Here is a 25,667-nt window from a genome sequence, read left to right as displayed (position 1 = left end):
CCCCAGGCCACCAGCACCCTAAGGGGCAAAAACCGATACTGATCACAATACGGAGCAGTCCTCCCAGATCTGTTTATATGAATGTGTTGGAGTGAGTGAGACTGAGCAAAGTGTGCTTGACACGCACAAAATTATGGAAGGTCTATGGACCTATTTTTGTCCTGAGGAAAGCCGTATGACCATAAGCTGGCCGAAAAGATGGCTGAAACATGTGGACCGCAATAGATGCTTGAATAAAACAACCTCAAAGGCATCACTTTTAGTTTCTAATCTTGCCACACTGACACATATTAAAATGCAAATCTAGGGCTCTGTGTAGACAATTTTACTCTTTCAAGGTCCCTCTCAATATACTTGATACTCCCTCGAGGATTGAGGTCATAAGCATGCCCCGATATATTGTGTATCTGTGAAGCATGCCACTGTTCTGATCAGTGTATAAAGAGTACTTTTATAAAAATGAAAACATTTCCCCTTTAGGTAGATTTAGGGAGTCTTCAGTCTGACACACTGAGTTGACTCCTCTTTTATTATTATCATGCGCATACTTCCTTATCCATGAATTAAAAATGTCCTAGCTTCGTAGCGGAAAGTTTCAATTCTATTAAAGGAAACAGAGTCAAGGATTATGCCCTTCTTTGTTAATTTTATTTAACAACACCCATATCAAAGTTAAAAGAATAAAACTTAATGTCCTGTAAGCCATAGGGAAAGGTTGAAGTCCATTAACCAATCAGGAGCAAAGATATCCCTTCATAAACTCCTGACTGCTCGCTTCCCCCTCGCTCTTCCTGCACCAAAGGATCAGATTTTTTATTCATAGGTGTACCTCATAGGCGAACAAACAATCCAACCAGTATTTGGAAAGTGCATTGGAAGGTACAGACAACCCCCCAACTAGGGCATGTACTCCTGTCAAATTGCAAACATATTGTATAGTATAGTACTTACTCAAAAATAAATGTATCCTTGATCCTGGCGTTCCGAGAGCAATGGGAGGGCTAATTCTTGCCTCCATGTCCTTAATAGAATTGAAACTTACTGTTATGGAAGCTAGGAAATTGTTCATTCTATGTCTGGACCGGAGGCGTGGACTATGCTAGTTTAAAACCTATCTACCACTAGAGCGCAATGGAAGGAACCGGTTTGAAGTAGAACCTTTTGGAGGTCGAATCTGAGGACCAGTCCACTGCGTTCAGAATATCCTCCAAGCGTGCTCCAAGAGTGAAGGCTTTTGACACCATAGCCCCTCTGATAGAATGGGCTCCGAACATTTTTGTGTTGATGCTAGTCTCTTGCATGTCTTGGGATGTTTCAAAAAAAGCTGCAGACCTCTCTTGAACCTGGGGGAACGTTTACGATCAAACTCTACTGATTGGCTTGGCCTCGATGGTTGGTTTGGTGTCAGCAGTGGGACCTGGGTCCCGTGGGCACGGATGTTGTCAATATCCCGAACTTCCTGGCCTCATTGGCGGCAGACAGGATGGCCTATAGATCGGTCAACACCTTTTGGTCAGGAATCTCTTCGGGTGATGCCCATGTGGGAGGCCTTCCAGTGGGGGAGCATCCCCTTGTCAGGAAACTTCTGAAATTAAATTGCTGAAGATGCCCCAGAGGTGGGGCGTGGATGGGGAGATGGCTACCTTGGAAAGGAATTCCTGGATCTCTAACTGGATATGGGCGGATTCTGTCTCTGAGAAGTATAGGGGTTGAGGTTGGAAGGGGGACCCATAGAATTCTATATGGAAACCCTGAAGGTGTCGGACGTGAAAGTTTTCCAAAGGTGTACGAAATGTTCCAGACCTCCCCTCTCAAAACGCCTGTGTGTGAAACAACACACACCATGTATCTTGGCTGAAGGACTTCCTCCTTGGAATCACCTAGAGATCTTCTGTGTTGAGTGTACTCCTTGGTGGGGTAGAAAGCCCTGAACGGGAGGCATCCTGCCATTGACCCCGCCTGGTGGTCTGACCTCTATTGGAGGCTTGAGACTGAGGGCGACAGCACCGCACCCTCTGCCACGGCCAGCCCCATGAAAACTCGAGGGGTGAAGATGCACTTTATTAAGGACTGGGCTTTGTTCAGAGAGTTGAAGGTCGAGACAAGCTTGCAGAGCTCCTTGATGAAAGGTTCACCAAAGAACCTGCCAACCACAACCTACCCAGGTCTGGGATCGCCAGATTCCCCAACTTCAGGTCTATTTTGATCAGCGGTAATCTGTGCCTCTCAGTAGAGATGGCGCAATTGGTGTTGCCCAGGAAAATAATGGCACACTGGGCCCAACCAGAAAGTACTTCTGGGGAGATGAGGCGCACCTGAGGCATTGGTATCCTCTGCCATGTTGAGTATTCTTGCCAATGGCCCGTCATGTGTCCACCAGGAGCGGCCAATGGCCCTCTTTGACCATAGAATAGCCACATCAGAAACGTGGCCATTCTGGGGTCAATCTCTGGTGTTATGTCCACCTTGATGTCCAATTAGGGGCAAGGTCAGGGAGTTGTGTATCTCTTTGTCAAGGGGCTTGCTCAGCCTTCCCGTCAAATATGTGGCTACTCTATCAACGGTGTCTATTCAGAGGAATGAAGGTGCATCAGTTCCTCAAGCATGTCTGATTCTGGGCTGCGGGCCTCCTCTGTGGCAGGGTCTAACCCAGATGGGGGGGTGGTTAGCTGTTGGTTGCCGTGACCGGTCGTGGTCCGATTTCCTCATCGGACCCAGTGGGAGATTCATTTGAGTCGGAGGAATTTGGGCAGGTCTGTTCCTGGTGCATGAAGGCCCTCTAGTGCATTAGGATAGGGGTGCTGGGGGCCCATGGCCCAGGAAGGCCTTTTATAAACCTGGAGAAAGTGGGCAGGTCAACCCCAAGGGTCTGCTGGCGTTTTTTACGGGTTCTTGCTTGTTTGGCATCAGTCAGCCCTGGTGGTAGGGAGGCCAAAGGTTCTGGTAGATCTGCTCTCGGGGAAGGGGTTGTGGGCACTTTTGCGCCATAGCTAGGAGCTTCTTCTCCAAGGGCGCCACCACGTCCGAGACCGCCTTGTGAATAGAGGTGTCTACTGCCTCACAGAACTCATCTATGACTGTGAAGTAGGAGATCTCTTCCACCTCAGCTTATGAGTCCTCATATTTCTATAATAGATAAATATGAGTACACATGTGTATACACGTATAGAGGGCAATCAATAGCTATGGGGAACTCAGAGAATGTTGGGGTAGCGAAGCGCCACAGTCACTTGCAATATTGAAGGCTTTGGGCCTCTCAGGACACCACACGTCCTTTTAAATATTTAGTGGGCTCTTCGATTGCCACCTGGGTCAGTGTCTCACTGAGCGGAAGGTGGGCGCCTCTATGAAATAACAGTACAGACCCTGCTGGGTGTATGGACTCTAGTCGGGGTAGGGGTAAGTCGAAGCTCGGCTGTCGAGCACAGGAAGTGCTGATGTCCTCTTCGGTCTGTGGAGGCTCGGAACGACACACACGTCAGCTGCAGGAAGACCACTGTGCGCTCACTCTGCTCTCCCTAAGAGGCCGGGAAATCAACTGTCTGCGAAGGACAATCAAAAATGTGCATTGGACTGCAAACTTTAAGAAAATCACCAAATGAAACACGGAGGCAAAAAAAGAGGACTGTGGTCCCAATCCTGGAGCAGCGAAGAAAGAGGGGGGGGGGGCGGGGTGAGCAGACAGGAGCATATGAAAAGATATTCTGGTTCCTTATTGGTTAATGTTCTTTTTTTCCCTATTGCTTATGGGAAATTAAGTTTTGTTGTTTAACTTTTATATGGCTACTGTTAAATAAAATGAAGAAGGAAGAGCATAATCTTGGCCACCAGTCCTGTCATAGAATTCTTGTTGTGGATGTTCCTGCACGTTGACATTCACTGTTAGTCCGGTTGCCTCACTCTCCTTGCTCTTTCTCTATAAAAAAATACAAACTCGCTTAAAAGTCCAGATCCCTATTATCTGAAAGAGACACGTTAGTGATAGATTCTTTACCTTAGAATATCTCCAGGCGTCCGACTGGATCCGGAAAGTTTTGATTAGCAGTACCCCTGTGCGTCAGTAGGTGGCGACCTGCGGCTCCACGTCCGTCACTGGCGTCATCAGCGCCGAGACGACATCACGGAGGGTACTTAGGTGCCACCCATGCGTGCTGAAATAAGTTCTTTCTTTTTCCGCGCCGAAAGCGCAGATCCGGATTGAGCACCTACCATTGAGTCATTTTTTGACTACTGTTGTCTCCTGGTGCACGTTTGGATGCCCAGATTTAAGTCTTGTGGGTCTTGCCGCCGTAACATGTCGGTGGCGTGCCCCCACGATGTGTGCCTCTACTGCCTGGAGACCTATCATGACTCCCGGGACTGTCGAGACTGTCGGGCCATGGCCCCGAAGGCCTTGCGGGAGCGGCACCGAAAGTTGCTGGAGGTCCGGCACTCCTCTCACCGCTGCTCCGGGTCGAGGGGCCGTTCACGAGACTGCTCGCGGAACCGGGGCCGTCGTCCTCGGACTCTAAGTCTTCGCCTTCAGATTCCGGTAAGCGACGCCATAAAAAGAAGTCGAGGAAGCGTGTTCGGTCTCCGACCCCCCCCCTCCAATCCCCCCACCCTTCACTCCCGGGAGGCGGACGAGGGGAACCGGGGCTCTGCCCCTGCGGTTCCTCTGGAGCTGGGGAGTCCCTCAGCCTACCCGCTATACCTGGGTCCGTCGGCGACTCCCGAACAGATGCAAGAGTTTCTTACTGCCATGGACCGCCTTTTTAGGCCCCGGACTCCCGCTGGCGTGCCTTCGGGCCCCGCGGTCCCGTGTCCAGATCCTGTTGACCCGGCGGCTCCCGGTGCCACAGGATCCTGCGCTGCTGGCTCCGGCGCCACGAGGAACAGGGTTGCTGGCTCCGGCCCTGAATCTGCACCAGGCGCTGCACTGGGTGCCGTTTATCCCACCCCTGCCCCATTTCCTGGACCATTTTGTTCTGGCCTAGGATCCGAATTGGGATGCAGCTCCAGCTAGGCCCCGGCCTGCGCCGTTTCCAACACCGGCCCCCTCTACGCCAGAGCCGGACGAAGACTCGGATGGGTCCGAGGACCCCCGTTGCCCGGCAGTGTGACTCCGAGCAAGATTGGGTGGACGAACTTGAAGATGCGGGCGAACTTGATGTGTCTTCTGACCCGGGGTTTGCCTGTCCTCCACCTACTATGGAGGAGGGTGCTTCCTACACCTTGGTGCTGCATCGGGCTGCAGAGGCTCTCAATCTCGACCTCCCTACAGAGGCCCTTAAAACCATTCTCCTTACGGAGGTGCTCCAGACAGCGTCTGCATCGTTGGAGCCGCTGCTCCCTTTCAATGAGGCCCTCACTTAAGTCCTCTTGGGCACTTGGTTGCGACAGGCCACGGGGGCGGCGGTGGATAAAAAACGTCGCTAGGCATCATCGCCTGGTGAACCCTGCCTTCTTGACCACTCATCCTACGCCTGAGAGCCTGGTCATTCAGGCCTCGACGTCGCAGAATGCCTTTCCCACGGCTCCACAGGATAAGGACTCTAAAAGGCTAAAACAATTTGGCAAGAGGTTGTTCTCCTCAGCCAGCTTGGGGCTGCGGTCGGTTAACACCGCCTGCTTATTGGGCTGTTACTCCCATGCAGTGTGGGATTCTGTAGCTCAGGTCTTGCCTCAGTGTTCTTAGGCGGTCCAGGCTGTCCTTTCCCAAGCGATTGCGGAGGGTAAGGATGCAACTAAGTTTGCCATCAGGTGTGGTTTGGACACCACGGATTCTTTGGGCAGGGCAATTTCCACGACTGGCGTTGCGGCGCCACACCTGGTTGCGGTCAACTGGGTTCTCGCCCAATGTCCAGGGCTTGCTCATGGACATGCCCTTTGATGGCTCCTGCCTCTTTGGGGATAAGGCTGACAATGCCCTAGAATGCTTTAAAGACTCTCGGGCCACGGGCAAGTCTTTGGGTCTTTCCACAAAGAACCCTGCCACGCCGGGTATTTGTTTCTTTCGTGACCAGGGCAAGGGCACCCAAGCAAGCTCCTCCAACAAGCCTGTGCAGAACCAGCCTCAGTACGGCCGCAGAATCCGCAGGGGCGGGTCTGGTAACCATCGCACGGGTCAGTCCACCTCCGCTGCTTCCACCTCTAAGCCTTCCTAATCAGAGCTTTAGGGAGCACCCCACGCCAGTGGGTGGCAGGGTCCGCTACCACCTCCACCACTGGCGCGAAATTACATCGGACAAGTGGGTGCTGCAGATAATCTTTCAAGGTTACTCACTCCCCTTTCTGTCCTCCCCTCCAGCCATGCCACCTCGTTACCACCGCATGTCGGGGGATCATTTGGCTCCTCTCCATCAGGAAGACACGTCCCTCCTGGCCAAGGCGGCCATTGAGTGCGTTCCCGGTCAGGAAGTATTGAGTGATTGTTATTCTCACTACTTTCTGATCCCCAACAAGGACAAGGGGGGCCTGCGCCCCATCTTGGACCTCTGGGACACCAATCGCTTCCTTCGGAAGTAGAAGTTCAAGATGCTGACTCTGGCTCAGGTCCTGGCTACCCTGGTGACTGGATGGTAGCGTTGGACTTGCAGGACGCTTATTTTCACATGCCCGGCCCATCGGCGTTTACTACGGTTCACGGTAGGCCGGGAGCATTTTAAATTTGCCGTGCTCCCCTTCAGTCTTACCAGTGCCCCTCGGGTGTTCACAAAGGTGATGGCGGTGGTCGCAGTCCATCTGCGCAGGTCAGGGGTGTCAGTCTTCCCTTACCTCGACGACTGGCTGTCGTCACCCACCTCCATACTACGGCCGACCTCCTGCATTTGCTGGGGTTCTCCATCAATGTGCCGAAATTGCACCTGAGTCCCTCTCAGAAGCTCCCCTTCATCGGAGCGGTTCTGGATTCGACGCTGTTTCGGGTATATCCTCCCGAGCAGCGAGTCCGGGATATTCAAGCTATGATTCCGCTCTTTCAGCCTCTATCCCGGGTTTGTCAGGATGACCCTCCCGCTTCTGGGCCTGATGGTCTCCTGCATCCTGCTGGTGACACATGCCAGATGGCATATGCGGGTTCTGCTGTGGGACCTGAAGTTCCAGTAGGCACAGCATCAGGGCAACCAGTCCGATCATGTCCAGATCTCGGAGGGCGCTGCACGACAGTTGCAGTGGTGGCTCACAAATCGCGATTGGGTCAGTGGCAGATCCCTCTCCCTTCCCCAACCGGAGCACACAGTGGTGATGGATGCATCCCTCCTAGGATGGGGCGGCCACTTGGGAGAGGCGGAGATCAGAGGGTTCTGGTCTCCGACGGATTCCCGGCTCCATATCAACCTTCTGGAGCTGCGGGCGATCCGACTTGCACTGAAGGCATTTCTTCCCTCTGTCCGGGGAAGTGTAGTGCAGGTGTTCAAGGACAACACCACCGCCATGTGGTATTGCAAAAAACAGGGCGGGTGGGGTCGTGGACCCTATGTCAGGAGGCTCTGCACCTCTGGACATGGCTGAAACATCAAGGCATTACCTTGGTGGTTCAACACCTGGCAGGTTTTCTGAACGCCAGGGCGGACTAACTCAGCCGCCGGTGCATGGTGGATCACGAATGGCGTCTGAACTTGGACGTGGCGCAAGGTCTCTTTCTGTGTTGGGGAGAGCCTTGGTTAGATCTATTCACCACCGAAGAGAACGTGCAATGTCATCAGTTCTGCACGTTGGAATTTCCAAGGTGGCACTCGCTCGGAGATGCTTTTCGTCTCGAGTGAAGCCTATACCACTTCTGCCCAGAGTGCTGAAGAAGATCAGGCGTGACGAGCCCAAGTCATGCTTGTGGCTCCGGACTGGGCTCAAAGAGTATGGTATCCTGAGCTACTCAGTATGAGCATCGATCCCCCGATCCGTCTGCCTCTTCGGGAGGTTCTTCTGTTCCCTCTCTTTGGCCCAGCAGGGCTCTGCTCTGGGCACTATCAAAGGTTATCTTTCGGCCATCTCTGCCTTTCTACGGCTTCCAGATCAGCCTTCTCTTTTTTAAGTCCCCGGTTGTTAGCCGTTTCATTAAAGGCATTACCCATACGTTTCCACCCTTGCCCTTCATAATGCCTTAGTGGGAATTGAATCTTGTCTTGACTTTTCTGATATGCGCTCCCTTTGAGCCCCTTCATTAACTGTCCCTTACGTCTTCTCATTCTAAAGACGGCTTTCCTGATTGCTATCACCTCTGCCAGAAGAGTGAGTGAGCTCCAGGCCCTTTCTTCCAAACCTCCTTTCCTTTCTGTTCATCCGGACAAGGTGGTTTTAAGGACCCGTCCTTCTTTTCTGCCAAAGGTTGTCACGCCCTTCCACATCGGGCAGACCATCACTTTGCCCACCTTCTTTCCTCCTCCGCATCCTTCAAAGAAAGAGGAGAGGCTCCACCGTCTGGACCCAAACCGTGCGCTTGCATTCTATCTACAGCTGACACAGCAGTTCCGGGTGGATGATCAGCTCTTTGTTGGCTACACAGGCGCCAAAAAAGGTCAGGCTGTCCACAAACGGACCATCTCCTTGTGGGTCATTCTGTGCATCAAAGCATGTTACTCCTTGGCCAAGAAGGAGTCTCCTATTGGGTTGCGTGCCCATTCGACCAGGGCAACTGCAGCCACTACTGCCTTGGGACGCGGCGTTCCCTTGCAGGACATTTAATCAAGCAGCTACGTGAGCCATGCAGCACACGTTTGCCAAGCACTGTTGCCTTGACAGTCCGGTCCGGAGAGCCAGCTTCTTTGGCCGTTCCATGCTCCGTGACTTTCTGGTGTAATTTTGTTCGCAGACCCACCACCGGAGTTGGTATTGCTGGGGTATCTATTCTAAGGTAAGGAATCTATCACTAACGTGTCTCTTTCAGATGCACAAGTTACCATTTGTGTAACGATATATCTGTAAGAGACATTAGTTAGTGATAGATTCCTTACCGCCCCACCCATCCTCCCCATTCTGCGAACTACTTACTCTGGTTAGGCTCATCCCCTTTTAGGGCCCTAGTTTTATGCACCAATGGTCAGTATCTTGCATGGCTCCGCGTTCGGCGCGAAAAGTCGTGTACAGAACTGACGTCAGCGTGGATGGGTGGCGCCTAAGTACCCTCTGTGACGTCGTCTCGGCGCCAACAACGCCAGTGACGGACGCGGAGTCGCAGGGTGCCACCTACTGACGCGCAGGGGTACTGCTATGCAAAACTTTCCGTATCCAGTCTGACGCCTGGGGATATTCTAAGGTAAGGAATCTATCACTAACTAATGTCTCTTACAGATATATTGTTACACAAGTAGTAACTTGTGCGTCATGAGTGCAATATAAAAACTCTGTCCTATTAAGAAGCTGCAAATTAATATTTCTTCCTTTTCTGATGGGAGGGGGTCCTTCATAGCAATGAATGATTTTTAAAGTATTTTTTTGATTGACTGCTGTCAACCCTTACCCCATCACCTAAAGTGCACCAGTACAACAGAGGAGGCTTATAAATCAATTAATCCGGACAGTGGTATTAAGTTTAGGTACAACGGCGCCACGTAGAGTATTCGCACACAATATCGTTAAAAAAAACAATTATTTAACGGTGCTAAACAGTGGGGAGAACCACCTAACTCCTCAGGACAAGCCTCAGCCTTCAAGAACATATAACACTCCTTAGCACACGTATATATCAATCTTTGAGGTAACACAGGTGCGTAATGTGTTCAATAAGTACAAACATAAATAATAGACAAGAAATTGTTCTTCTTTCTTCTTTGTCGTTCAATTTAATATGTGCAAGTCTTCACAAATTGTTCTCTACAGCCAACACTTGTTTCGTCGCAACCTGGAGGTCATCCTGCGACTTTCTCAAGGCTATTAGTTGTGTAAAAACTGTTTTTCTATGTGGGGATATTTCCAACCCACAATGGGTTTCTGATGTGGCGTCAATGTTCATTTTAATTCGCTGGTATCTAATTCTTCATGTCAAACTCTTCTCAGAGCTCTCTCTGTTGTAGAGAGCTCAAGATGCCGAGTACGCTTGCAAAGCACTTTGGGGGGGAGGTAAGGGATGTAGTTGTCTGTATTTGGGAGCATTCAGGTGTGTTAATGGAATTGTGTGTATGAAAAACACCCTGGAAAGCACCAGAGGATTAACTCGGAGATGGCAGGTGTTTCAGATTTGTCCTGATCTTTTGAAATAAAGGGGAGTCTTATAGTCTTGGGGCGAGGCTTGATCAATACTTCTTACCACAGATTTGTCACCTTTAGCCATATTCCCCAAGCGTGTGCTAGGACCTGGAAACGTATTATAGTGGTGCTCCAGTGTGCTGCTAGGAGTCAATGTGTGGTATCGTATAGGCTACCTTTTTACCTGGGAATGGAGCTGCATGTAAGCGCCGCCCTGCACGCAGAGGGCAGTTCCTTTTTTTCTACGACTTCAAATGTGGATCTAGAGTTTTCCACTACGTCTTTTGCAGACAATTAAAATGAATTAGTACGCAGGAATGATGTTCCTACCTAAAACTACAGGCTTCAAAACATGGTGAGACTGCAGAATCAGGTGGCAGTAACTGGCGTACATGAGGTACCCCATTGATCTTTGGCACGGGCCTAAATCGTGCAATGATTCAACGATTCCTCACGCTCACTCTGATGAGCACTTGGTCTAGGAAGGCCTTTCTCTTGCCCACTGGGGAACAGACCGGTGGCCAGGTACCACAGACCAACGCTTGGTGACACTGATTTTCTTACACAATATGTTCCTCTGGAGACGTTTGTGTACTAACTTTCCACCAGCAAGGTGAATCATAGTTCATACTCCATAACCTAATTCTCCACCCCTCCCTTGTATAGATAGTCAAAGAGGATCAAGGTATTCAAAAATCGAATATTTTCTTCAGCGAGTCTAGCCTTGAAGGTAGGTCAACAAATTAGGAAGAATTTAGGGCCTCTGCCTCAGACCATTTAAGATGGTCAGGATGCAGCCAAATAAATGAATTGTGGTTCCTTGGATACGACTGATTGCTTGGGATTAGCAGTTGCCACTAGTTTGGTGCGATTCACTGGCTTTTCAGGAGTTGTGCAGGCATCCATTTATTTGCACTGAAACATATTTGCTTAACAGGTTCATATGTACATTAGGGTTGTTTATGCTTTGTTTCTGCAGCATCGCCGCAGACTTCCTTCCCACCTATATGTACTGTCTTGGAAGTCGGGATTTTGAAGTAGTACAGACAGCGTTGAGGAACCTACCGGAGTACACCCTCCTCTGCCAAGGTAAAAACTATATTGCATCCTGTTATGAAATATATTAAGCACTGGCATGCATTTGTCCATAAACGGATAAGATTTTAGGAGTGCGCCAGGAGACCTTTTTGGACTCTTCCCCAGCCTCTAGGGATGCTGCCCGATTTTCTAATAATTTGCTGAATATTCTTGTGTTAGACTGTTTCCTAGATTTTGCTCATGCTGTTAATTCCCTGTGACTCATTTATTTTACAATTTGAGACGCTCAATTGTTGCCTTCTGTATTGCACTTTGTTTTCATAAACCATATAAACCTTCAAGTTTTCTTAATTGTGATCTCGATCCTTTTCAAATAAGCCTCGACTCAAATACTTCAGAATTGTCTTATTAATTGATTGCTGTTTAAAGTGCTGTTTTAAATATATTCTTGATTTAAGGACGCATTTCCTCATTTGTCCTTGAGGACAACACTGTCCACGATCCTTCGTGTGTGCTTGTTATCTTATCTGATCACCTGAGATAGCATCAACAATCGGGCATACAGATACTAAAGTTGTTTGTGTCTAGTAGCAAACCTCAGACTCTCACTTCCAAGGCAATCCAGATGTTCTAGTCAGGGGTCAAGGCTTGCTCTGTGAGCCAGTGAAAGTATCCTGCCTAGACACCATCCACTTGGGTCAGATGACTGTAACTGCTACTTGAGCCACCTTACTTTTCCTGCCTTCTATTTATCTATTTATTGTGACCAAGTAGAGGAACCTGCACTACATTCACAGCACTGGAGATCGGCAAGGGATGAACTCTACCTAATGCTTCTGTTCTCTGGGGTTTTGAGTTTTTTCCATGTATTTTCCTATCCGAAATTCAAGAGCGATAACAAAGGATGTATTTATCATTGCTAGACATCCAGAAACCAAATATTCTGCAAATGTTGTGTAAACTCAGTCTCCTGTTGAAGTTTAGCTTCTGCTCTGCTATGGGGTGTCGGGCGACATTGTTTCAGGTCCCTTCCAGCATCCTCCAATCTAGAGACGCTCCACCGATATACAGTTCAGTTCTGCTGTTAATGTTGTTAACAGTTTATGAACCTTCTAACCATCTCTTTTTCAGGTTGAAGCATAAACTGAGTCAGTCACTTATTTTGTATCTGTTTTTGATTTTAAAATACCAAGAAATATGTACATTCAATTTACATTTTATATACTAAATGATGACTATATTTCGTTTCCACATCGAACACAATGCAATAACTACAAAGTAGGACTTAAGGCCTAAATAGGGGTGCCTGGTATTTTTCCTCAACCATTTGTCAAAATTAGGGGTACCAGGAAACATCAGTGTTTTGGGGGAAAGCAGGAGAATTACAAGGCCCTTTGCAGGGAGTATGTTGGGCGCCCCTCGCTGTGCATGTCCTACGAGCATTCAAGCGGGGGCTAGCCTCTTATTTTTTTTATTTTGTTGAGAGGTGGTGTGTAGCAAACCCTTTCAGACTTGTGGGCCCTTATTGGACCTAGAAGGGGGCCATTTAGTGTCCAAGGGCTTTGCAAAACCTAGACAAAGGTTCTTTAACCTTTGAGCCTTGCTGCGTGCATGTGTACACTGCAGCAAGGAATACCTTTAAATAAAAACGAAAACAATTTGAATCCTGGAGAGAGGAGTGAAGGTGTGAAGGTGTGAGCGTTCCGAGTTAAGTTGTACTTTCACTGAAAGCTCGCTTTCTGAGTTAAGTTATACTTTCATGGCAAGTTGGGCATAAACCTGTTCAGCGGTTTCTGCTGTAGTAATGAGAAACATTTCCTGGAGTTAAAATCGGAATTTGCGTCTTCTTTTCACTAAATCCGTTATCTTTTTTCCACTTGAAAACAAAATTGACAAACAAGACCTCTGCCGCATAAGCTAAGGGAGTGCCAGATTTGAAGTAGGTATGCCCATGAGTTCCAAAGTTATAAGCAAACCAAAAAAATACCTTTTCATTGGAAAGCAGGGTTAAAACATAACTATTCAGTGGTTATGGCCACTTTGTTAAAAAAATATATATATATGTACACACATGTTTATTTGTTAATGTAAACCTAATACGCTAGCTTTGTACTTACTGCTCCAATTGTTTTCTGAGACAGGTCAAGCTCAAGATGTTGTCCCTGGTATTTGACTCAGGATTTTGTCCTTAGACTTGCATAATGCCTACTTCCACAGTCCAATTCTGCTTTCTCAGAGGAGGTGCCACTGTTTTGCGTTGGAATACAATTCTGTCCTTAGAGCTGATGTCAGCACCTTTGTTTTTCATTAAGGTGATAATGATTAGTAAAGGCAAATTCACCCTACTTGGTCTCCATGCACCTGATGCAGACTGTGGATATCCTCCACCATCTTTCAGTCAATGCCAAGAAATTGCAACTGTAACCAGCCATGTTTCTATCTTCATATGGGTGGCTGTTGATGTGGACCTCAGCGAAATCTTTTCCCTTGCCAGATGCCTCATGGCGTTTTGAGCTATGATCCCGATATTTCATCTAATGGCAACTCTTCCTGTGTTGGCAGTCTTCAGGTTTGTGTGTCTGGTTTACTTATTGCATCTTTGTTGTTCTCTTTATCAGGCGGAAGATAAAGTCGTTGGTGTGGAGCCTATAGCACCAACCACTTAAAAAAACTAATCAAATATTTTGAATAATATGATTGTTTCTGATGGATACTTCTAACACCAGATTCTTCACCTTAGAATACTCCCTTAGGGCCAGACTGTAAACGTTTTCCAGCAATGCATCTGTGTAGAAAAAGGAGGCACTGTGCGGCTCCACGCTGGTTCCATTCCACCCCGAAGTGGGGACTGCATGTAAGCTGGTTACTTTCTTCCTTTCTTTCTGCACCTTTCAATACGGATCAGGAACTCAATCCATTGTGCTTGGGAACAATGTCCTCTACTAAAACAACAGGTTTCAACCCATGTAGTGACGGTTGGAATCCGATGTCTGTTACGGACCCATACATGATGTGTCTCACAACAGGTGCGCCCTCATGCACCCGATGGCAATCCATTACCGAGAAACAAAGCGGTACGTCCCCGAACATAAGTAAAACTCCTGTTCCTTTGCATATGTCCTGCAGCAAGTCGATGTTGCAGCCTCGTTCTTGCTTCCAAGGCCGTTCCCTGCAAGAGGTCTACTTCATGGTTGAAGTCCTCCAGTAAATCCAAATCAAAGATCAAGCATAAAAAAGAAAACAGGACTTGACCACATTCCAGCACCCTATATGAAGAGAGGTTGCAAGGATATCACAATGCCAGTTGGTCTCCCTCTAGGTCCCTGGTCATGGAGATGATCCCCCTACTGATTCCAGTGTGCCATGAATTTCCTGCGCCATTGGCAATGCCTCAGGAGACTGATGCCTTCAAGGAGCCCATGCTGCAGATTTTGCCACATACTCACTTTCACGCCTTTGGGCCCCAAGGAACTGCAGGGGCCTCTAGTCGAGTTACAGCAAGTCTGCATCATCTGAGCACTTGGTACCCATTTTGAATCACTTACCAACTCCAGGACGTACATCTACTGTCTCAGGATCTGACTGGGCCTTTCCTTGTTGAAGGCACTGGAAGAGGATGCAGTGCGAATTCTGTTGTCCAACCCTGAGTCGACTTAAACCATACTAAACCGATATTGTGCAACACAATTACTAAAGCGCAATAGGTCATCATAGCACCTGATGCGCCCGCATGCTACGCTCCTGCTCCCTGGGTTTTTAGAAAGACTTTCCTGGCTGCCTTTCCATATGGCTAGCAGTCATCTTCTATGACCACCCATCCGCAAGCACTGGGACGCCCCGTTGCTGGGGCAGCCATGCGCTATACAAGCATGTATAATATAACATACCATACAGCCTGACTCTGTACTAATGCCTCGACCAAGGCAGAGCACCAATAGAAGCTCCATTATCTTTTTGGCTCCCGTTCTGTGCAAGGTAATCCACCAGAGGAATGTAATAATGGTGAGGAAGTGGACAGTGATCTCCCCCCTCTTTATGACGATGACTGTTTTTACATGGACTTACAAAGGATCAGTAGACTTGAAAACTTACCCGACACATGGTTGCGTTCGCCACTTGGACCTCCAACTAAAGGAAGTGCATGATTTGCAGTAGTGGGCAGCGGAAGTCCTGGAATTGCAGCTGACTTCAATCGAGATGAAGACTAATGTCCTTACAGACATTTTAGCATCATGTGCCACCTGCGTCTGAGCCCTAGCTCCCCAAGGCCCTCACTGATACCTTGATGGGCACTCAGAGCCATTTTCCCCACTGGAGAATTGCCAAGTGGCCAGGTGTGTAAAACCAGTTTCTGGCTGTCGGAAAGTAGGATCTGCTTTTATGGTTACCCCCACTTTTTGCTTGATGTAATACTGTGTTCGAGGCATAAGAGCTGCAGATTGTACACTATGCATTAGATCGCCACCTGGTGTTGGGCTCGGATGATTGCAGATTGTTATCTTCTTGGAAGAAGTCTTTGTAGTCACGAGATAGGTGACTCCTCCTTTGGACAATACTGCGCAAGGGCATCGGCTCCATCCTTAGATTGTTTTTTTCCGCCACTGGGTTCGGATGAAAGTTTCTCCGCTCCGACTAGAAAAAGACTTTTCAGCAACTTCGAAGCGCAGAACTTCCTCAAACTTCTACAAACTACCCTCGACATCGACTACAATACTTTTGACTCCATCAGTTCCATTCCGGTCATCGACGCGGCCCGTTGGGCCTACCGACGCCGTGCGGCCTACACCACATGGAAAGAACTCTGTTCAAAAGATGCCCGGTATGTCGAGCAAAGTTTCCACATAGCGACCACCACGAGGTCTGCAACCTCTGTCTATCGCCGGAACACGACGAGTCCACTTGCACAGCTTTTGCATCCTTTCGATCGAAGAAAACAATCTGGACCGGAGGGCCCGTCGACACGAAATGAGGAGATCAGCTCCAGCACCGGAAGACATCTTCGACAAAGAGGTTCCTCTCGTTCACCTGATCTCCAGATCGTTTCGGAGGCAGACGACTCAGATGACTCCATTCCATCGAGTCAGCACGTGAGTATTACTGCCCCTGCACCACATATTCTGCCCAAACGGAAGGCAAAGGTCAGCACTCCGCCCAAAGGGCCCAGTCGAGACCGAATACCTGCTTCGAAAGCCCCGCCTTCCAGCCCGGCTCCGAAGAAACCAACTAAGCCTTCTAGTGCCTCGACACCGAGCAAGCCTCTTCCATCGGCACCGAAAAATAAAGATGCCTCGGCACCGAAGCCAAAAGACCCTTCAACACCGAAGTCAAACGACTCTTCGGCACCAGATCCTCGACAAAAGAAAATCTACATAGACCCAAAGACAGGTCATGTAGGTGCTACACCTCACAAGAAGAGACCAGCAGATGCACCACCCACACCTGTGGTTCCTGCCAAGAAGAAGGACTGTGCAACATCTCCTATGCACCCTTCCTCTCCTATACCTCCTCTTCCTTCTTCTCCTGTTCCTCCTCACATATCGCCTCAAATCTCTCCTGTTCATTCTCCATTATCATCACATTCCCCACAGCAGAATGATGATGAATACAATTTGGGTGGAGGGGAGGACATTCAAGAACCTGATTCATACCAGGTAGATGAGGGTATATGGGACTTTTCAAACCCAAAAAATGTGCCTATATGGGACTTTACAAACCCACAAAATGTGCCTGACATTCCTGAACCGGTCAGATGGGTAGGCTTGACTGGCCCTGACACGAGCAGTAGAAACCTCAAACTTTATGGCTTCTCCCTTGATGTCAGACCCACCGGGTACTGTTGACACAGTGGAGAAGTGTGGCTCAATGGTTAGAAGAGGCAGACCATGAAGCAGAGGTCAGACCCGGGACCAGGGTTCAATTCCCGACGCGGCAGGGTCTTGAGCCCAAATGTCCACGGACTCGATAATTCTCGCTTCGGTGCCTGCTCGAATCACGGGTTCACACTCTGCAACTCCCGGCAATAGCTTGCTTAATCTCCACTATGGCCCCCCGCGGCGGAATGCCTGGCTTTCACCTTGGGGGTGCCCAGTACGGGTTATCTCACAGGGAAACACCAGGACGGGTTCCCAAAGCAAGCGCTTAGAGACCGTTGGTGATAATGCGCTATATAAATATAAATTACAATTACAATAACTCTAACCCTTAGGCAAGAGCAGTGTCATACAGGTAGTACAACTTATGTGATGTATTTAAACTGATACTAATCATTAGGTCATGTTTTGTAGATTTTTGTAGTTTTTTACTAGGTCCTGAAGAATCGCAGTCAATGTACTAGAAGCGAGAAACATGTTGACCACACCATTTGCACTTTAGCCCTGGTCCACTCTGGGAAACCATAGTCCCCATGAGCACCGGCTATCCTTGATTTTACTTGTGGCAGAGGACCACCAGAATAAAATTGCTTTCCGGTACCTTGTGCCACATTTTATCCACACCCACACTATCTACTCTGTCCTGACCCCTCACCCCCACTCCACTTCACCCATAGGCAGTTGGATAAAAGATCTCCGATAAAGAGCCCCTCTTTGAGGTGAGCCTGTTGGGCATTGCACCGCCTGCCCAACGAGGAGCATTGCCGATGATGAAGCATGACACTAGCAAGGGTTTGTGAGGCCATTATATCCAACAAATTGGATACCCAGGGGTTGTCCTCCATTGAGGACTAACCCTTTTTCCCTAGTGACCCTTTCCTTCTTCCTTCCCTAAGGAACAGCCCAGTCATCTCTTTTGTGGTCTTCATTCCTGAACCGCAGTCATACCCATCAAAACCTTCCCCTCCAGAAGATACCATTGATTTTGGCCATCTGTTAAACAGAGCTGCTGTTTATCATGGCGTCCCTATGCATTCTGATGACATTGAGGAGGATTTTGTACTAGCTACCTTTGAGCAGTCTCAGCAGTCTGCTCAAATTCTTCCCATGATCAAGGGGGTTATAAAACACGCTCCAGAGGTATTTAAATACCCTGTACGCACTAGAATATTAAACCCTCAAATCGAGAAAAAATATAGACCGGCACCCACGGATCCAGTCTACATTAAAGGGCATCGACCACTGGACTGATTAGTTGTGGCCAATGCTAGAAAGAGGGCAAACACTAAACTTCTGGCGAAGCACCCCCACCTGACAAGGAATCAAAAGTAATTGATGCGTCAGGTAAAAGAATAGCTGCACAAGCTACAAACATTTGCTGATAGCAAATACTCGAGCCCTCCTCTCTCGTTACGATAGGGCTCATTATGATCAATTAGAAAAACTACTTGAGCACCTACCAGATCAGTACAAAGATCAAGCAAATGACGAAGGCAAGCTAATATCCAATGCCTCAATAAAATGTGCGCTAGATGTCGCAGACACAAAATCTAGAGCTGTAAATACCAGTGTCATACTTAGGAGACATGCGTGGTTACGCATTTCAGGGTTTAAACAAGAAGTGCAAACCACCATTTTAAACCAACCATTTAATCAGAACCAGTTATTTGGCCTAGAGGTAGACACTACACTGGAAAAAATGAAGAAAGATACCAACACCACAAAGTCTATGGGGGCTTTACACCAGCTAGAAGCTCCTTTCGTCGCTCCTTCTTCAGAGGAGGCTCCAAACAAACTGGAGCAGACACTACATCATCTATTAAATCACAAACATCCTCTAACAAGGGATAATTTAGAGGAGGATACAGAGGCAATAATAGCAAAGGAAGAGGTTGCGGTAACAATAGTAACCAATCCTCTTCCGCCACAAAACAGTGACTTCCCCCTGCTCCCCCACAGAATTCCACTCCTGTAGGGTGCAGATTACCACAGTTCCTGCCTGTCTGGAACTCCATTACAACAGACAAGTGGGTAAGACAGATTATCCAGCATGGCTACTGCCTTGAACTTACAGCAACTCCTCCAACCATACCTCCCAGGCAGCGTCCAATGTCTACAGACCATCTAACTCTGCTTCAACAGGAAGTTCTATCACTTCTACAAAAAGATGCTATTCAAATAGTTCCTTTAGAAGAACAAGGAACAGGGGTTTACTCGCTGTACTTTCTAATTCCCAAGAAGGACGGAACACTAAGGCCAATTCTCGACCTCCGGCCCCTCAACCATTATATACAATCAGATCATTTTCATACGATCACTCTACAACAAGTGCTTCCACTGCTACAACAAGGCGACTTCCTTACAACACTAGATCTAAAGGATGCCTACTTCCATATCCCCATACATCCTGCTCACAGAAAGTATCTAAGGTTTGTACTGGAAGGACAACACTATCAGTTCAAAGTCCTCCCATTCGTAGTGACAACGGCACCAAGAGTATTCACAAAGTTCCTAGCAGTGGTAGCAGCACATCTCAGAAGACAGCAAATACATGTCTTCCCTTATCTAGACGACTGGCTCATAAAAGCCAAGTCATTCAATCAGTGTGTCCAACACACACATCAGACAATTCAAACATTGCACGACTTAGGGTTTACAATAAACTACACCAAGTCGCACCTGCAGCCATCGCATGTACATCAATATCTAGGAGCTACACTAAACACGTCTACAGCCCTAGCGTATCCCAGTTCAGCCAGGATACAAAGCATTCAAGCCTTTGTCGCCACTTTTCAACACCAGCAGTTTCTGCAAGCCAGGGTGTTCATGAGACTAATAGGCATGAAGGCATCTTGCATCTTCATAGTACCACACGCAAGATTGCAAATGCGTCCATTACAAGAGTGCCTAGCACAACAGTGGAACCAAGCTCAAGGTCAACTAACAGACCTGGTGTTGGTAGACAGTCTCACGCATCGCTCTCTGCAGTGGTGAAACACCAAAAACTTGACAAAGGGGCGGCCGTTCCTCAAGCCTGTTCCACAGGTAGTGCTCACAACAGACGCATCCCTCACAGGATGGGGAGCCCATCTCTTACATCACACAACTCGGGGTCAATGGACCAATCAACAAAAATTGTTCCATATCAACCATCTAGAGCTGCTAGCAATATTCTTAGCACTCAAAACTTTTCAACTTCAAGTACAAAACAAAGCTGTCCTAATCCGAACAGACAATATGACAGCCATGTACTATATACAAAAACAGGGGGGCGACACACTCTCTGCAACTGTCCCAACTTGCAGAGAACATTTGAAGATGGGCCATTCCTCAAAACATACATCTGTTAGCGGAACACCTTCCAGGAGTTCACAATCGGATAGCAGATCTGTTAAGTCGACAGTCACAACAGCTTCACGAATGGGAACTACATCCACAATTTCTTCAGCCATTCTTCCAAAGGTGGGGGCACCCACACATAGATCTGGTTGCCACACACGACAATGCAAAATACCCAGCCTTCGCCGCCAGGTTTCCACACCCACTGTCCGAAGGCAATGCAATATGGATGAACTGGTCAGGCAGATTTGCGTACGCTTTTCCGCCTCTCCCACTCATTCCATTAGTAGTGCGCAAGCTCATACAACAGTCTCTCACATTGATCCTGGTAGCTCCCACATGGGCACGCCAACCATGGTTCACCACACTACTAGATCTCTCTCTAGTTCCACATCAAAGTTACAGCTCACACCCTCCCTGTTAACACAGAACCATGGAGAAATCAGACACCCAGACCCAAACCAACTGAATTTGGCGATCTGGCTCCTGAAGTCTTAGAGTTTGGTTATCTAAACCTACCACCAGACTGTATGTACATCATTAAAGAGGCTAGGAGACCTACTACCAGAGTGTGTTATGCCGCTAAATGGAAAAGATTTGCCATTTATTGCAACAATAACCAAATTGATCCCCTGGATGCTTCCATCCAAAATATCATTTGCTACCTTTTACATTTACAAAGGTCTAATTTGTAATATTCTTCCATACGCCTGCACCTTGCAGCAATTGCAGCCTCTTTACAAAACAGGCAACAACTGTCTCTCTTCAGAGTACCTGCAATCAAAGCATTCATGGAAGGATTAAAAAGAATAATCCCACCCAGATTGCCACCTTCTCCTGTGTGGAACATGAATCTTGTCCTTACAAGACTCATGGGGTCCCCTTTCGAGCCTCTACATAAATGTGAACTGCAATTCCTAACATGGAAAACAGCTTTCCTTGTTGCAATTACTTCTCTCAGAAGAGTAAGTGAGATACAAGCTTTCGCTATACAAGAACTATTTTTTCAAATACATCCTAACAAAGTGGTTCTTAATTTAATCCAAAATTTCTTCCAAAGGTCATCACTCCTTTTCACCTAAATCAATCCGTAGAGTTACCTGTGTTTTTCCAAAACTTAGACTCTGTAGCGGAAAGGGCTTTACACATTAGATGTTAAAAGGGCTCTTTTATACTATACTAGCAGCCCGTCCCGACCTTGTCCGGGAGCAATCAGGCTTCAGGGCCCCCGCCCGCCCCGTGAGCGCACCCGTGGCTGCTTCACTTACCTCCGCCTGTCCGCCGGTCCTCACCGCCTGTACTCCGCTGCTCCTCACCGCTCCTCCCCGCCTGTCCGCCGCTCCTCACCGCCTGTCCGCTGCTCCTCACCGCCTGTCCTCCGCTGCTCCTCACCACTCCTGTCCGCTGCTCCTCACCACCTGTCCTCCGCTCCTCACCGCCTGTCCACCGCTCCTCACCGCCTGTCCGCTGCTCTTCACCGCCTGTCCACTGCTCTTCACCGCCTGTCCGCTGCTCCTCACCGCCTATCCTCCGCTGCTCCTCCCCGCCTGTACGCCGCTCCTCCTGTCGCTCCTCCTCCTGGTTGTCTGCAGAGTGTACATCTGGTTGTGTGTACCTGCCTGATTCTCTGCAGTGAGTACCTCTGGCTGTGTGTGCCTGCCTGCCTGGTTGTCTGCAGTGTGTACCTCTGGCTGTGTGTGCCTGCCTGTCTAGTTGTCTACAGTGTGTACCTCTGGCTGTGTGTGCCTGCCTGGTTGTCTGCAGTGTGTACCTCTGGCTGTGTGTGCCTGCCTGCCTGGTTGTCTGCAGTGTGTACCTTTGGCTGTGTGTGTCTGCCTGGTTGTCTGCAGTGTGTACCTCTGGCTGTGTTTGCCTGCCTGCCTGTCTGCAGTGTGTACCTCTGGCTGTGTGTGCCTGCCTGGTTCTCTGCAGTTTGTACCTCTGGTTGTGTGTGCCTGCCTGGTCGTCTGCAGTGTGTACCTCTGGCTGTGTGTGCCTGCCTGTCTGGTTGTCTGTAGTGTGTACCTCTGGCTGTGTGTGCCTGCCTGGTTCTCTGCAGTGTGTACCTCTGGCTGTGTGTGCCTGCCTGCCTGGTTGTCTGCAGCGTGTACCTCTGGCTGTGTGTGTCTGCCTGGTTGTCTGCAGTGTGTACCTCTGACTGTGTGTGCCTGCCTGCAATGTGTACCTCTGGCTGTGCGCGCCTGCCTGCCTGTCTGCAGTGTGTACCTCTGGCTGTGTGTGCCTGCCTGGTTCTCTGCAGTGAGTACCTCTGGCTGTGTGTGCCTGCCTGGTTGTCTGCAGTGTGTACCTCTGGCTGTGTGTGCCTGCCTGCCTGGTTGTCTGCAGTGTGTACCTCTGGCTGTGTGTGTCTGCCTGGTTGTCTGCAGTGTGTACCTCTGGCTGTGTGTGCCTGCCTGCCTGTCTGCAGTGTGTACCTCTGGCTGTGTGTGCCTGCCTGCCTGTCTGCAGTGTGTACCTCTGGCTGTGTGTGCCTGCCTGGTTCTCTGCAGTGAGTACCTCTGGCTGTGTGTGCCTGCCTGGTTGTCTGCAGTGTGTACCTCTGGCTGTGTGTGCCTGCCTGTCTGGTTGTCTGCAGTGTGTACCTCTGGCTGTGTGTGCCTGCCTGTCTGGTTGTCTGCAGTGTGTACCTCTGGCTGTGTGTGCCTGCCTGGTTGTCTGCAGTGTGTACCTCTGATTGTGTGTGCCTGCCTGGTTGTCTGCAGTGTGTACCTCTGTCTGTGTGTGCCTGCATGTCTGGTTGTCTGCAGTGTGTACCTCTGGCTGTGTGTGCCTGCCTGGTTATCTGCAGTGTGTACCTCTGGCTGTGTGTGCCTGCCTGCCTGGTAGCCTGCAGTGTGTACCTCTGGCTGTGTGTGCCTGCCTGTCTGGTTGTCTGCAGTGTGTACCTCTGGCTGTGTGTGCCTGCCTGTCTGGTTGTCTGTAGTGTGTACCTCTGGCTGTGTGTGCCTGCCTGGTTCTCTGCAGTGTGTACCTCTGGCTGTGTGTGCCTGCCTGCCTGGTTGTCTGCAGTGTGTACCTCTGGCTGTGTGTGCCTGCCTGGTTCTCTGCAGTGAGTACCTCTGGCTGTGTGTGCCTGCCTGGTTGTCTGCAGTGTGTACCTCTGGCTGTGTGTGCCTGCCTGTCTGGTTGTCTGCAGTGTGTACCTCTGGCTGTGTGTGCCTGTCTGGCCTGCAGTGTGTACCTCTGGCTGTGTGTGCCTGCCTGTCTGGTTGTCTGCAGTGTGTACCTCTGGCTGTGTGTGCCTGCCTGGTTCTCTGCAGTGAGTACCTCTGGCTGTGTGTGCCTGCCTGGTTGTCTGCAGTGTGTACCTCTAGCTGTGTGTGCCTGCCTGTCTGGTTGTCTGCAGTGTGTACCTCTGGCTGTGTGTGCCTGTCTGGCCTGCAGTGTGTACCTCTGGCTGTGTGTGCCTGCCTGTCTGGTTGTCTGCAGTGTGTACCTCTGGCTGTGTGTGCCTGCCTGGTTGTCTGCAGTGTGTACCTCTGATTGTGTGTGCCTGCCTGGTTGTCTGCAGTGTGTACCTCTGTCTGTGTGTGCCTGCATGTCTGGTTGTCTGCAGTGTGTACCTCTGGCTGTGTGTGCCTGCCTGGTTCTCTGCAGTGTGTACCTCTGGCTGTGTGTGCCTGCCTGCCTGGTTGTCTGCAGCGTGTACCTCTGGCTGTGTGTGTCTGCCTGGTTGTCTGCAGTGTGTACCTCTGACTGTGTGTGCCTGCCTGCAATGTGTACCTCTGGCTGTGCGCGCCTGCCTGCCTGTCTGCAGTGTGTACCTCTGGCTGTGTGTGCCTGCCTGGTTCTCTGCAGTGAGTACCTCTGGCTGTGTGTGCCTGCCTGGTTGTCTGCAGTGTGTACCTCTGGCTGTGTGTGCCTGCCTGTCTGGTTGTCTGCAGTGTGTACCTCTGGCTGTGTGTGCCTGCCTGCCTGGTTGTCTGCAGTGTGTACCTCTGGCTGTGTGTGTCTGCCTGGTTGTCTGCAGTGTGTACCTCTGGCTGTGTGTGCCTGCCTGCCTGTCTGCAGTGTGTACCTCTGGCTGTGTGTGCCTGCCTGCCTGTCTGCAGTGTGTACCTCTGGCTGTGTGTGCCTGCCTGGTTCTCTGCAGTGAGTACCTCTGGCTGTGTGTGCCTGCCTGGTTGTCTGCAGTGTGTACCTCTGGCTGTGTGTGCCTGCCTGTCTGGTTGTCTGCAGTGTGTACCTCTGGCTGTGTGTGCCTGTCTGGCCTGCAGTGTGTACCTCTGGCTGTGTGTGCCTGCCTGTCTGGTTGTCTGCAGTGTGTACCTCTGGCTGTGTGTGCCTGCCTGGTTGTCTGCAGTGTGTACCTCTGATTGTGTGTGCCTGCCTGGTTGTCTGCAGTGTGTACCTCTGTCTGTGTGTGCCTGCCTGTCTGGTTGTCTGCAGTGTGTACCTCTGGCTGTGTGTGCCTGCCTGGTTCTCTGCAGTGTGTACCTCTGGCTGTGTGTGCCTGCCTGCCTGGTTGTCTGCAGCGTGTACCTCTGGCTGTGTGTGTCTGCCTGGTTGTCTGCAGTGTGTACCTCTGACTGTGTGTGCCTGCCTGCAATGTGTACCTCTGGCTGTGCGCGCCTGCCTGCCTGTCTGCAGTGTGTACCTCTGGCTGTGTGTGCCTGCCTGGTTCTCTGCAGTGAGTACCTCTGGCTGTGTGTGCCTGCCTGGTTGTCTGCAGTGTGTACCTCTGGCTGTGTGTGCCTGCCTGTCTGGTTGTCTGCAGTGTGTACCTCTGGCTGTGTGTGCCTGCCTGCCTGGTTGTCTGCAGTGTGTACCTCTGGCTGTGTGTGTCTGCCTGGTTGTCTGCAGTGTGTACCTCTGGCTGTGTGTGCCTGCCTGCCTGTCTGCAGTGTGTACCTCTGGCTGTGTGTGCCTGCCTGCCTGTCTGCAGTGTGTACCTCTGGCTGTGTGTGCCTGCCTGCCTGTCTGCAGTGTGTACCTCTGGCTGTGTGTGCCTGCCTGGTTCTCTGCAGTGAGTACCTCTGGCTGTGTGTGCCTGCCTGGTTGTCTGCAGTGTGTACCTCTGGCTGTGTGTGCCTGCCTGTCTGGTTGTCTGCAGTGTGTACCTCTGGCTGTGTGTGCCAGTCTGGCCTGCAGTGTGTACCTCTGGCTGTGTGTGCCTGCCTGTCTGGTTGTCTGCAGTGTGTACCTCTGGCTGTGTGTGCCTGCCTGGTTGTCTGCAGTGTGTACCTCTGATTGTGTGTGCCTGCCTGGTTGTCTGCAGTGTGTACCTCTGTCTGTGTG

The 25,667-nt window shown here is 49.8% G+C and overlaps 1 protein-coding gene across 2 annotated transcripts in view; it reads left to right on the top strand.

Moving 5' to 3' along the window:
• The window catches only part of INTS1 (integrator complex subunit 1), a 536,581-nt gene that overhangs the window by 479,996 nt on the left and 30,918 nt on the right, over positions 1–25,667 (top strand). For both annotated transcript variants that reach the window (XM_086940596.1, XM_086940597.1), the window contains exon 47: positions 11,141–11,250. In XM_086940596.1, coding sequence (XP_086796722.1) covers positions 11,141–11,250 — 110 coding nt within the window. The remainder of the gene's footprint in view (positions 1–11,140; positions 11,251–25,667) is intronic.

The sequence above is a fragment of the Lissotriton vulgaris genome, chromosome 10 (genome assembly GCF_964263255.1).
Source record: "Lissotriton vulgaris chromosome 10, aLisVul1.2, whole genome shotgun sequence".
NCBI classification, from domain to species: Eukaryota; Metazoa; Chordata; class Amphibia; order Caudata; family Salamandridae; genus Lissotriton; species Lissotriton vulgaris.
This window is presented reverse-complemented; position numbering and strand designations above follow the sequence as displayed.